This window comes from Pteropus medius, unplaced genomic scaffold, assembly GCF_902729225.1.
Source record: "Pteropus medius unplaced genomic scaffold, Ma_sr-lr_union100, whole genome shotgun sequence".
In the NCBI taxonomy this organism is placed as follows: domain Eukaryota; kingdom Metazoa; phylum Chordata; class Mammalia; order Chiroptera; family Pteropodidae; genus Pteropus; species Pteropus medius.
Window position 1 is genome coordinate 15,552,803 of NW_024355205.1, and position 14,599 is coordinate 15,567,401.

The 14,599-nt window shown below is 36.3% G+C and overlaps 1 protein-coding gene and 1 long non-coding RNA gene across 9 annotated transcripts in view; one reads left to right on the forward strand and one right to left on the reverse strand.

Moving 5' to 3' along the window:
* LOC120598800 (uncharacterized) overlaps nt 1-1,547 on the reverse strand; it is a 40,019-nt gene extending 38,472 nt beyond the window's left edge. Inside the window, exon 1 of the long non-coding RNA XR_005651755.1 lies at nt 855-1,547. This is a non-coding gene — a long non-coding RNA (uncharacterized LOC120598800). The remainder of the gene's footprint in view (nt 1-854) is intronic.
* The window catches only part of VEPH1 (ventricular zone expressed PH domain containing 1), a 184,503-nt gene extending 175,564 nt beyond the window's left edge, over nt 1-8,939 (forward strand). For all 8 annotated transcript variants that reach the window (XM_039857868.1, XM_039857870.1, XM_039857869.1 and 5 more), the window contains 2 exons: nt 4,689-4,825; nt 8,622-8,939. In XM_039857868.1, coding sequence (XP_039713802.1) covers nt 4,689-4,825; nt 8,622-8,858 — 374 coding nt within the window. In that variant the 3' untranslated portion in view covers nt 8,859-8,939. The remainder of the gene's footprint in view (nt 1-4,688; nt 4,826-8,621) is intronic.
* The last annotated feature ends 5,660 nt before the right edge of the window (nt 8,940-14,599 follow it).

Sequence of the window (14,599 nt, forward strand, 5' to 3'; positions counted from 1 at the left end):
GAGGAAGTTTCAGCCCTGTATAATCTATTATAATAAGGAGTAAACATAGATTTCAACACACCATGTTTAAATAAATTGTAATTGGCTATTACAGAATTGTAATAAATCTTAGAACAAGATAGAGATCTTGAATTGTTGAATTCTTGTGCTCCTGTAATAAAAGGGGTTGTATGACTACAGAAATTATTATTTTTCATTATGTTACATTACAAAGTATTAGATTCCACTCTGCATGATGTCCAAGCACCTTTAGAATTGGTCTCTCCTTGAATCACATCTCATCTCTTGCTCTTCATGTCCCACCAGGTCCCCATCACATAGAATGAGTTATGCTTCCCAGAATGCATTTCATGCCCCCTCTTTAAGCCTTGGCACTTTGCATATGACTTTTTTTTCCCCAGAATACCCTTCCTCACTTCACCTTCAAAACTTCTACTTGTCCCTCAGAATTCAGCTTAGACAACATCTACTCCAGGAGGCTTTTCCGCTTCCTATGCCCCAGTTCAGGATAGGTGCCTCTCCTGTGTGTTCCAGTCTCCCTTAGCTCTGGTGTTCAGTTACATTTGACCACTGAGGACAACAGCAGGAGCTAAGAGGGAGGGAGAACAGTGAGGCTGGGTTATTTATTCCTTACTCACTCTCTGCTTTGTCACTGCAGGTTGACTGTGTCCTCTACCCATGGTCACAGCTCTTGCTAGGCAGTGCTCTCGCTCTGCGTCCAAGTGTCCTCTCTCCTTTGCTCTTCAGGCAGAGGACTGTTTGTTAGGCCTCCCAGGGTTTCTGGCCCCAGAGAACTATGGTGTTTTTCCTACACCTTGCCCACATCTGTATAAATAGTCCCTTTATTAACTCACCTCCATTAAGCAGCTTGAAGTGCCTTCTGTTTCCTGCCAGGACACTGCGTGACACATAGCCGATCCCATCTGATATCCATGAGGCTTCATGCCTGTGCTGACTGGACCTTCACAGGCCCGAGGCCCCTCCTTCGTCCTTAAGAAAAGCAAAGTCCTCCAAAATAGGGTTTCAGAAGAACTTTCAAATAAAGTCCAATATGACCTCTCGATGACCATTTGACACTAAATCTCTTTCCTGGATCTTACACCTAGAAAATCTTCAGTCATCTTCATACTCTCAGCCTTCAGCCCATAACTGTACCCTAAAGCAACTGCTTTACAAACTGGCTTCTGAGTTCATTAATTCTTCCAGCTTTTTTAGGTTTTTTTTCCCTTTCATGTATTTTCCCTCACACATCCCTCTTGTTACTTCGGTCCTTTGCTGCACTCTTCCTAGAATATCCTTTCTCCCTTCTGTGCTGTAGTGCTGTAGTTACTTCTCCAGTGGCACTCTCCAAGCACTGAGCTGTAGAATTTGTAAAGTGCTTTTCCCCTCCGTCGCCCCAACCCAAAAAAAGATGATAAATTCAAGCTCTCCCTGAGCTAGGCTTTGTAACTTCCTCAGATCTAAATACAGTGCTTTACAGCTTATCTATGCTCAAAAGTATGTGTGGGATGGCTGAATGGTTAATAGATGAACTGAGGAATATTCTTTACTGCTTTACTCTTCCTGCTGTGGGGCTTCTCAGCTTTAAGGTATCTATCTGATATTCTGGTATTTCATTCTTATTCACCAACTTCATATTGAGTAAGAGTAACACCTTCAAAATTCATCTTTTATCAATGTAAGTATTTTCAATGGTGGGTGCACAACAGAAATACAACTACTGTATAAACATTTGAATTAGCATTCTGACTTTTTAAGTTGATAAACATGGGAACAGTTTGAGTTCCAATTGCACTACAGAATTCAGTTTAATATTCCATAGTTTTTTCAGCCAACTGATAAGTAAAGAAAGGAACAGATCCAGCTTGGTAGAAATTGTCTTAGCCAAACTGTGGTGCTTTGAATGAAATAATGTGCTAATTGGCAAGTGAGAAAATATTTAAATATGCTGTAGGCATTACGCGCAAACAAGGTAGTTTTAGACACATGATGATTCCCTTATAGCCTCATTCCACATGTTATTTTTCAAATGAAATATGATCATCCTTAGAAAGAATTAGTTCTCTGGTTTAACTGTAAAGAGACTGTGATATCATATGAAAGCTATTGCTTACAAGGACGTGCTATGGACAGCAGACCTATTAAAATGACACACGGTTAGTTATGCGTATGCTAGACATAATTGCAAAAAAAAATTAAGATATGGGATAGCAGCTAGAAAAACATTTTAAGTCTTCTCCTTTTGCTTTTTGAGACTATTTTTAAATTAATTCTACAGCTACAAGTAACCTGGCTTTTACGGAATTATCTAAAGCTAACTCTAATGACTAAATTAGGGCCCTAACACGCAGCTACATTAAAGTTCTGCAATTCTTTTCTCCCTAAAACCCTTTCCATGGCCTTTTTCTCCAGGGGTAATTTTCACTAGGCTACAATGAAAAGTTTTTTGCTTACCAGAATATCTCTACAGTCTTTCATCCTGTTGCTCTGAGATAAGCCTGTCGTTTTGTCCAGAGTCCCACACTGTCATTATGGGCATGAGGGTATGTGGGTATGATGATCCATCCATTCTTTGTCTCAAACAATTCCTTTAACTACTTTGCCAAGTGCTCCATGGAAATTTTTGTGACATACTCTTCAAGTAAAACATTTGGGTCTGCATTGAGGAGAAATACTTATAGCTAATTCCTTATCTCAGATCTAGAAGGATCCATGTGCTTAAATACTATCTAAATCAATCACGACTTCAAATCATGATTATCATAGTTAGCTCAGATATTATGGTTACTTCAAATGCTTCTTTGAAAAAATAGAGAAGACTAAGACTAGAAAAGTGCACTGTTATTAAATGACATTGCATTAAATCATCTTTCCATTAAAACCATGGCAAGAAAGCAATGTGATTATACAAACTGTAAAGTCTTTAATAACAGTAGTGTGGGGAGGGAGTAGTGCCTTGCCACTTACCTAGTGTCCTCACATAAATTTCTTTATTTTGATTTTTGATCTCTCAACATCCTTGTTAAGCAGGAGAGAGCTATTATTATTTCCTCATTGCTGATCAGAAAACTATAGTTGAGAGAACTCAGATCTAACTCTTCTGAATTTTTATTCAAAATCTTGGAATATTACAATTTGATTAGTATTTTTTTTCTAATTTGAAAGCAAGTGAAATGGTTGTGTTTTAAAAAAATGTTTAATATAATTTTGGCTTGGTTTTTTGTTGTTGTTATTGTTGTTGTTTGTTTTTTTGTATCCATCTTTGTCCTCTTTGATTGCCTCTTGGACCTTTTCTTCTTCCTCTCAGACGAGCTGTAGTAGCCTTCATGACTCAACAGCACACTTAGTAAACACTCGCTGAACTGCTAGCCCAGGCGGACACTGTGTGAGCTGGTCCTGCTAGCCCCAGTAAACCTTCATTTATAAAAACTATACATTTCATACATTCCATTATTCTTACTCTGAAAATGCTGGCAAAGTGGACAAATCCCCCTGTCTGAGGTAGTTATTTGACCTACGTTAGAAAAAATTGTGGTAGGGTGGGTGGGAGGGATAGACTCTGTTCATATGATCAAACGGGCACTGTCCAAATTTCCAACTGGTAGAGCAAATCTCGTTTCTTTCAAAGTTCTGTGCAAATTGAACATAAATGTATATAAGTAAATATTGTCATACTCCCCAGAAATCAGATGATTTCATATGAATTTGAAGAGTGAATTTTGTATAACCGGCGAAAGAAATGAAATTCTTCAATTTGACATCTAAACTTCGATATGGTAACATCTTCTAATTCTATGATTACATGTAATCATAAAAAGTCTGCTTGGATGTCAAATTAATCCATTCATTCAATAAATATTTATAGACTCCCTACTATTTGTCAGGCACCATGTTAGATGCCTAGTGATATAACAGTGAACAAAGCAAAGACGCTGCCCTTACAGAGCTCAGCTGAACAGGAAAGAAAGATATTAATCAAACAAACACCACAACAATCTACAAATGATGATGCCTGCTATAAAAGAAACATGCCAGATGCTATGAGAATACATAACAGGTGAAGCCACTCTGGTCTGGGTTTGTGGAAGGTCTCCCAAAGGAAGCAACATTTGAATTGAAACATGAAATGATTAGTTGTTGACTAAGCGAAGATGGGAATATGGAGAGTGAAGAGAGAGTATGTGTGTTCCAGAGAGTGGAAATAACATGTTCAAAAGAGCTGGGTAAATTTGCCTCTGCAGCTGTTATGGCTTTAGGACAACATGTCTTTTGGAGCACTGCATTGACTTTTGCTGCCAAATAGCTAAATATACGTGGATCGTGATTATTTATGAAGCTATATTTCTAAGCAGTTTATGTGAACAGAAAATCACGAAACAAAAGAGTTAAGAAACAGAGAAAGTTGGCTATCTGGATAAATCTTAGAAACTGCTTACCAGATGCTCTTTTTGTGGACTATATTCCTTTTGAAAATATTGATAAGGGCTTTCAACACTTTCCCGTCATCCTATCTAAATTGAGCATTCTTTTAGAGATGAAGGGGGAGAAGTTAACCAAATTCATAATTTATTAGCCCACTTTCCAAATACGCTTACTGAGTTCTGGTTCATTGGACAATTCTGACTTTTGATCACTTGCCAAATAAAAAATGGAAAATAAATGCTTGACCATTCTGTTACCTTCAACAGTTGTAAATCAAGACGGCCAGCCTCTCATGGAAGGAAAACTTAAAGAGAAGCAGGTCAGATGGAAGTTCATCAAACGGTGGAAAACTCGTTATTTCACACTGGCTGGAAATCAACTTCTGTTTCAAAAAGGAAAGTCTGTAAGTTCTTCTGTCATCTTTCACACTTGAATTTTTAAGATCTTAAGCCAGTGGCAACCAGCTAGGCATTTTGTTGTGAGTTAAAATGCCAATATTTTTTTTCTTCTCCATTTTACAATGTCATTTTACATACGTTCCCTTCATTTACATATGTTCCCTTCACTTGTCCATTCTGTTCAGTTCTTTGTCAGTTGGTTCACTATCACTCTTCGGTTTATTATGGGAACTTTTTGGTTGTTGTTGACTTAAGTTTTAGGAGATGAACTACAGAAGGATTGCTCCATGCTCTTGACTGGCACACTGCTTTTTGTTCCTTGTGGATCACCTACTTAAATTTATGGCTTATGATATTGATTCTGATTTCTTTCATAATTATAGGCTATATTTAGAGGTGGGAACCTGAGGAAGAAGTAAAAGCCAGTTTATTTTAAGTAAATTTGTAGTCAACGAAGTTCAATTCTGATTAGCAAAAGAAATTACTAAGCTTTCATTCATTTAATATTCACTTAAAGAATAAAATAGGATTCTAAAAGAATTAATATATATTCATTTAATATAATTTTTGATCTGAACTAGGATGCTCAGTAAATATCTGTATTCTGAATTTTCAGTGAGAAACCTCTGAAATAGCATTCTATTTCCCATCAACAATGCAAAATTATCCCCTTCTTTTCAAATTGGTTTTATTTATCATTAAACTCTACTGATTCAAGATCAAGAGAATGAAATCTTGACCTACTTGGGTATTTTGAAATACAATATAATAGCTTATCAGTGCTTATATGCCACACTAGAATGCCTCAGACAATCCTTTGAGGTCAGCATTCTTATTATTGCCATTTTACAGATGGGGAAACTGAGGCTCAAAGAGACTAATTGACTTGACCAAGGATAGAGCCAGTAAGGTGAGGAAGGGTAAAACTGGGCCCGGTCTCAGGCAGTATGACACCAAAGCATGTTCTTAAGTGAGTACACTATACTGATTCTCGCATATACTTAAATACAGAGCCAGTGACAAACCAAACTGTATCTGAATTAATTAATAAAAGGTGTTAAATTACTTAAAAAACACAATGCACTCAGAATATGTGCACTATAGTTTTAGAGTGCTCACTATAAAATGTATTTGAATTTATTACTCAACAGGAATCAAATATGGTGTATCCAAATTATGACAAATTCTGATCAGTGCTATTTTAATTAATAAAATCATGTTAACTTTTTGAACAAAAAAAAACTTTGGTGACACCTACTCTAAACTCATGTTACTTTCTCCATCTGTGTGTATTATAAAATACACAGATGGACTTTTTGGTGGCTAAAGATCTTTTTGAAAGGGAAATATAATAGTGTGTTCAATTTAGACAGTTATTGGAGTTTTAAAGAAACATTATTTTTTTAGCATAGGTTTACATTGAAGTATTTTTAAAGTGTTTAAGATGACCGTCTGAATTTCTTGTTCTTAGTAAAGAAATCAGGAATAGAAGTTAAGATGTAGCAATTTCGCAGATCCCTTGAGACAAAGCAATTAGTACACCGGAATGTTTTTCTTGAACTCAAGTAAATCACCTTTATACTTCTTGATTCAGAAGTTTTTAATAAAGTTTAGATTATAAACTATTTTATAATTGGCTAACTTGTTTGACATCTTTATCAGGAATAATGGTTTGATATTCCAGAACATGTGGCTCAAATATTGAGAAATAATATGAGATTGTATGAAGACCAAAACAACGCCTCTCTCACTCCCAGGGGCATAGTCAGTTAGCAGTGGTCAGCAGTCCAGTTGAAACTTCAGTCACATTATAAAAGGCTTTTCTTATAAATGAGGAAAATGTACATTTTAAAATAACGAATGAAAGTCTGTAGTGTAACTTTCTACTTTTGCATTCTTAAGGTCTTGATCTCAGCCAACCAGTTAGGCAATGGTGTTCTTTGACTTCCTGTCTTGGTTAATTCACTGTCCCTCCTTAGATAACTATGGCAATATTTCTTTCTTCATCAGTTTCTCCATATGCCGATTTCTGTACTATAGAGCATTTCAAAGAAATATAATTTATTACTTTCAGATACTTACTGTAAACCAAATTAAGCTAACAAAATATTACCTGGTGCAGGTATCTTCAAACTTTACCTTGCATATCCCCTAAGAGAATTTTGGAAAATCTACATACTACCTTGTAGCATTTTAAGTTACATCAACACTTTTATGATGTTTTCACAGTTGCACAAACTGTAATTTCTGTTGAACTGTAAATGTGGTCATTTTAAAATAAAAAGATCACACTTCTCCTTTAAATGTAACCATTCGAGACCCAGAGGGTATTATGCTAAGTGAAATAAGTCAGACAGAGAAAGACAAATGCTATATGATTTCACTTATATGTGGAATCTAAAAAACCAAAATAAACAAAACAGAAACAAACTCATAAATACAGAGGACCAACTGATAATTGTCAGATGAGAAGGAGGTTGGGGGATAGGTAAAAAAGGTGAAAGGGATAAAATACCATAGCAATTTGACACCCAACGTCATCCATTTAAAATAATATACAAATTCTTTCCTCTTTAACAGAAATGTTTGCATCATTTCATTTTTCCTTGAAATCATATTTTTGTTCTACTTCTCTCATAGCATTTTATCATGATCGCCCTATCATTTTGCACTGCAGTAAAACTATGTATATAAATTGAAATTTAACTATTTTAATTTCTTATGACCATTAGTCTAAATATTGAGATTTTTTATTTTTATCTTTAAAAAAAATTATATCATTTATGAAAAACCTTATATACCAAATGTAACAAATAGTTATTAAACATTAAAAGGTGAAACGCTATTGGAAATGCATCTCTTAATGAAATAGATGAGGAATAATTATGTTGCCTTGTCGAAGGATGCTTCCCTGGCATCAATATTCTGAACTGCTTTTTTCTTTGTTTGCTTGTTTGATTGTTTGATGCTCTTGAGATTTTTCCAAGTCGCATATATAGAAAGTTTGGGATGAGTGAGAAGGATGTCCTTCCATTGCAAAGTGAAAGAAGAGTGATGGTGTAGGGTAGGTGAGAAAGGATAATTGACAAGATCCTCAACCACAGGTACATCTTCCAGTAGGCAAAAAGGATTCAGAGATGTCAGACTGAAACTGCTTTAAAGAAGTATGTGATCCCTTAAGACTGTTGCTGTTAGCCCACTGTGATGCCCCTGTGTTATAGAAATTCTTAAGCCTCTGCTTGGATGAAGCGAAATGTAAATCATTAAATATTCCTTCATTTCATGTTTGTAGACAAATCATGCTTCCAAAGCTCCAGAAAGTTTCTAAACGATTTGATCTATTTAAACATTGGCACCCTGTTGACTCAATTAATATCCCTTTCTCAGAGATAATACAAAGGAAAATTCAATTTCATGCTACCCAAATTATCTCAAATTCTGAGTTAGTAATACTCTAAATTGTATTGTTATGTTTTGCTCTATTAATACCATATTAATATCAATAAAAATGACAAAATCAAAGAAATATGAATTAAGCAATTTCCCCCAATCTCACTGTATTTTTCTATAGATTGTCTATCTTATGATACCAGTGCCAATTTATATTATAACAAAAGGCCAATTCCATCTTCCTTCCATTGTTCTAATGACTCCTTGAGGCCTTAGCCCCCAAAATAACCAGGGTCTTGAGTCACAAGAAATAAAAGGGTTCTGTTCTTCTTGGAAAATTCTCTAGCAGCTAGGGATCTTGCCACACCCTGGGAGCCAGCTCATGTTCTTTCCTTCCCATCTGCATTCCAGAAAGACGATCCTGATGACTCCCCGATAGAACTCAGCAAAGTACAGAGTGTGAAAGTTGTGGCCAGGAAACGGAGAGACCGCTCTCTCCCTCGGGCTTTCGAAATCTTCACAGACAATAAAACTTATGTTTTCAAGGCCAAGGACGAGAAGAATGCAGAAGAGTGGCTCCAGTGCATCAATGTGGCAGTTGCCCAAGCAAAAGAGAGGGAAAGCAGAGAAGTAACCACATATCTGTAGGGATCTGCAAGCCGACCTCACACCGAATGCAGACAATGGGCATTGCATTATCATTGCCAATGATAAGAGAGAGAGAGAGAGAAAAAGAGAGAGAGAGAGAGAGAAAAAGAGAGAGAAATTCACTAAGTCACGTTGCTTTTTACCAAATACCAGTGGAACAGTTTTCCCTAAGAAGCAAGACCTAAAAGTGGCAGAATTCTTAGTACATTTCATATCCTAAAGGTGTTTGCATTAACTCCAGAACATCTGTGTAATGAATATAGAAAAAGGAAGTACGGATGGTATGAGGCCAGAAAGGGGAGAGTCGGGATCTGGAAACTTCTGTAGATATGTCATTGTACATTGTAAGAAAACAACTTTAAAAGGTACCTGAACTACCTATCCTAAGGAAAGAATAGGCAGTTCAACAAAAAACACAGTCTCAAAAGTATTATAAGAAAGAAAAAAATCCCTTAGGAAAAGTCAAATTAATGAACACTGAGGAAAACCATATAACTTACTTAAAGACATATAATTACGTTTATTCTTTCCTAACGCAAATGAGGCTAGTACATGGTAAAATGGTTCTCAAGTTAAGCCAGTTATGTAATTAAATGTCTATCTTTTAGAACTACTTATCTGATGATTCCTTTTAGGTTCATATAATGTGATCTAAAGTTTAGATACTTTGATATATCTCCTGCCCAAGGCAGTAAGTGTAAGCTAGGATAAGCATAGAAAACCATTTGCTCCCATCTTCAAAATATGTGCCACTTCCATTAAACTTTGAGATTTTAAAGTTCTATAATTTTTCTGGATAGTCGATCTTTTAATTCTTTCAAATTACAAACTTGTATTGGTTTTTGCCATTACCTATTTTTTTTTTTTTTAGAATTAAGCTGTGGTAAGCAGAGTTCTAGAATGACTCCCAATGACCCTGGTATAACCCTCTCCCCTTAAATGCGGTGGGACCTATAACTTGCTTCTAACTAATAGTGTATATGGCAAAAGGGACAGGATGGTCTCTCACATGATTATGTTACATTAGCTGGCTAAAGTGAAGAGATTTTGTAAATTTAATTAAGGTCCTTAATCAGCTGACTTTGAGTTAATCGAAAGGATATGATTCTGGGTGGGCCTGACCAGATGAGCCCTTTAAAAGAGGGTGAACAAGTCAGAGACTCTCTCTCACACTGGCCTTGAATAAGCAAGCTGCTATGAGTTCTATAGCTTCGAGTAAAGAAATGTTGCCAACAATCAGTGAACTTAGAAGAGGATCCCAAGCCTCAGATAAGAGCTCAGATTCAGCCAACACCTTGACTGCAGTTTTGTGAAACTCTGAGAGGAGGACCCATGCTTGGCCTTCCGACCCGCAGAAACTACGAGATAATAAATATATACTGTTTTAAGCCTCTAAATGTGTAGTAATTTGTTACATAGCAACAGATAACTAATACAAAAGCTAACTTGAAAGATAATATCTTTCCTTGACATTTATTAACTGTGTAGTCTAGCATAAAAACCTGGAGAAAGATTACAAGTAGTCGACCCCTTTAATGTTACCCTGACTCTACTACTAACTCACTAGGATAGGAAATATAAGAGACCAAGTTTGAGGAAGGAAATGATTCAATTTTAACATGTAGAGTTCGAAGGTATTGTGAGTCACAGAAGTTATTACATGTTGGAAATAGAGTTCTGAAAGTCAAAATGTGGGCTTATTGGATATACAGATGGTCACTGAATATGTGGAATTAGATGAAATTACTCAGGGAGAATAAGCCATAACACCTAACAGGGGCTTCCTTGGAACATCCAGCATTTAAGCAAAGGCAAGCTGGATGGGCTGCCTAGTGTTCAGAGATGTCATAGACCAGAGGAAATAATGTCACAAGAGCCAAAATAAGTAAGGTTTTCAGGGAAAAGGGAGAGATCAACCATGCGAAATCCTGGAGAATAATCACTTGAGATAAAGAATGACTTTTGCAATTGGGAAGCAATTGCTATCATTGGTAAGAACAATTTCATTGGAGCGATGAGGTAAAAACCAAATTTCAGTGGGTTGAGTAATCAGTAGGAGGTTAGAATTTAAAGCAGTAATTGGACTATCCTTTCAACAAAATGGGGCTATGATGTAGAAAGTGTTTTGCTGTTTATTTTAAAGATGAATTAGACTTAAGGGAAAGAAATTTAAAATATAGAAAGAAAGAGGAAAAATAACTTTGCTTGAGCAGTTTCCAGAAGTAATGAAAAAAAGCTTAAACTCTTTTATGCTGCAGCAATTTATGGAGAAGCTACTAAGTAAGAGATATCAAGCTTGGCCTGGAGAGACAAAAATAAAAGACCCAGCTCCTCCCCTAACAACAAAAATTGAAATGCTACATGACGAGTGCTTTGATGGAGGTTTGCAGAGGGTCCTACAGAAACACAAGAGAAAGCACCACTGTAATTGACTTTGAACTCAGCGTAGGCTCCCTTCCTGTTTCCCAGAGGTGTCAAAAGAATGAGCTCATCTTAAAGAACTAGTAGGAGCGTCGTGGGCAAAAAGCACATGGTTAGTAGAGGAAACCACCTTGCAAAGGCAAAAGAGGAAGAGGGAACATGGTCCATCTGCCAAAGACCAAGTCCTTATCTAGGAGTGGAACATAAGGGGCCTGCTGGGGCATGGTGCAGAGTGATGCTGGAAAGGCCTGCGGGGCCGGAGCACGAAGGGCTTGGTTCCATACTAAAGATCTTGAACTTTTTCTTTAATGTAGTAAAGCACCATTACAAGGTTTTAAGAAGATTTGCATTTAAAATTTTGATACCGATATAGAGAATGGATTATAAGGATATCAAAAATTATAGCAAAAAGATTATTCGAGAAGTTCTTGGAAGGCGATGAGGACCTGGACTGATGTCAGAGCAGAGGAGATAGAGGGAAATGGAAATGCAGGAAAAATATCGAATTAGTAAAATGAACAAGGCACTGGCAAATTGGATGGACCTGGGAGCTGGAGTGTAGGAATGGGGAGGACAGAGTCTCTGGTAATATCTAATGCTTTCTTGGGAAACTTAATGAATGATGGTGACAGTCATTGTGATAGAAAATTCTGAAGTTATGGTCTGAGAGGTGAAGCAGATGGCAAATTTAATTTTAATGTATACATTCAGAATATAGATAAATGATTCACTTTGGACTAGAGGGATATCTCCTCCTATGAAGCTGGGTAGGAAAAGGGTGAGAATAGGCAGAGTTGTAAATGATTCTTTAAATACTATTTTTAAATCTACTAGCTCATTCTTAAGAGTCAGTGAGTAACCCTAGTTGGTTTGATCGATTAGAAAAAACTGGTCTATGGCAGGTGAACACGCAGTGTAAATATATATATGCCTTACTGTTAAAGTGTACAGATGAAACTTATTGGATTTCGTTAACCAACATCACCACAAAAAAATTAATTAATTTAAAAAAAAAAAGAAAATACTGGTAACTGACAAGTAGAAATAAAATAATAAGTGCCATTGCATTAGTTATTAACATTTTAAATGCCAATAACGTGTTTGAACCTTTCATAGCACTACAGTAAAACGCTGGCAATGTCCTAACTCTGTTTTCACTGAATGTTTGTCCCAAGAAAGAGAATGGCTCTACTACCTCAATCTGGAGGAAAAGAATTATCTTCGCTACTTGCTACGAAGTCCTTGTGATTTAATTAACAGAATGCCTCTAGTTTAGAACACAATCTCAGATTCTTTGAACTAGATCTAAAAGGAAATAAATGTGTGAAGTGTAAATAATGAGCTTTCTGGTTTCATTCCATAATGCAGTAATTCCAAATACAGGCAAATTCTCCCGTGTTCGGAATTTCACTAGGAATTTTAGAATCATCAGCTTACCACTGATATTTCTGGCACTTCCACCGCTGTTGCCGGCTGGTTTACCACAGATTGGCCTTTCCCAAGAGGGTGGCCGTTCCCAATGCTGATCTAAGAAGAAACCGCTTTTCTAAACATGTTTAAACCTTTTAAAATGTTGGTATGAATACCATTACAACCATGGACAGAAATTCACGTGGTTTTGATTTTTTATTTCAACTCTTTTTCCCACACAAATAACTGTGGAAAGATAAATGTTTATGTGTGAGAATCTCATCTGATTATTTTTTGAGAAGCTGGAGTTTGGTAAAAACAAATGTTCGATATTTTTCTAATACTGAGTTTTCTAGACAATCTTTAGCTGGTGATTTGAGGGACAGTCACTGGATCATCTTCAACTTATCTACTTTAAATTTAGAATGATCCTTTGGGGCCTATTTATTATGACTTATTCTCAGGCATAAATAAAGATTACCTGGTTGAAAAGCATTTCACATTTTAGGAAATGATTCTGAGATGAGATGAGAGAATATGTGAGCTGAACTCAAGGTGCCCTGAAGAGCAATAAGCACCATGAATGTCCTAGTCAGGATTTTAAATGCTAGGTTTAAATTGCTCCAGTTAAGATTTTCATCCCTAAAGTCTAACTAAGTTTTCAGATGAAAAACCAAGAAAAATCCAAGATGTCATCTTATACCAGAATAGCACCAGTGTGTAGATCTCTTGGGGCAATTCCTCCCAAGTTTCCTCTGAAAGACAAAGGAGTTGAAAAATTAGGGAGATTCCTACAGAGGTAGTAGAGTCTCAAGAAAATGACACAGGCTCTGGGCATGGACACATGAGGATTCAAGTCCTAGCACTACTAAAACTAAATTACCGACCTGAGCAAATTACTTATCTCTCATCTCTAGGCTGGAGATGAGAATCTATGGAGCAGAACTGGTATGAGGCTTAAATGTCATCTAAGAGCATCCAGCAGAGAATTTTTAACTTAACAGGTGCTTGATAATGACACCCCATTTTTGATGTACCCCTAAGGAAGGAAAATATCCTACCAATGAAATTATGATGCAATGCCTTAATAAGAGTACAACAAGTAGTGTTTTACTTTAAAATTATCTATTAATATTTTATCTGTTCTGACAAATTTGGCATTTTCTTCCGACTTTAGGTACTTTGTGTAGTGTGGGGTAGGTAATTCTGTTATATCAATTTCAGCAACAAAATGAAACACGGCTTTATCTACATGTTGATGTCTTCCTTTCTTAAGTAAAACATTAAGTGGTTTTGCAAGACCATATGGAACTGTGGTCATTTCTCCATGATGGCTCTTAGGCTCACTAATGTCACATTTCATCCCAAACCACTGTTTCAGTGCTTTACTGTGTATATGATAACTTTTTATTCATATTATAATTTTTAAAAACCTGCTAAACAGCAATTAACACACATAGTGTCAACTATGCACTTGACTCAATTGAAGTGACAACACAGAGCTGAGACCAAGTTCGAGCGATACCTAGCCACAGTCATTCCTGGTGAATGACAACTACTAATTGTGAGACATATCCCAATTTCAGAACTGTTAAAGTATGGGAGAAAAAAATGTAAATAAATGAGCAAAAGTAAGTATTAACTTAAGAGTTCCATAGGGGTTTGTTTCACAGTAATCAAAACTGTACGTAAATGTTTTTGTGAACGATAAAGCATATTGCAAATGTAAAAAGAAAATTAATCTATTAAAATGGTTTAAATGCCTCTGATGCATCTATCAATTCTCAAAGGTAAGAGATCAGCCATTCTTGTGAGTGCTTACCCTCTCTATATTACTGAGTTCTTTTGAGAAACAGAACCATTAGGATGTGTATAGAGCGCTAGACAGAAGGTTTATTACAGGAATTGGT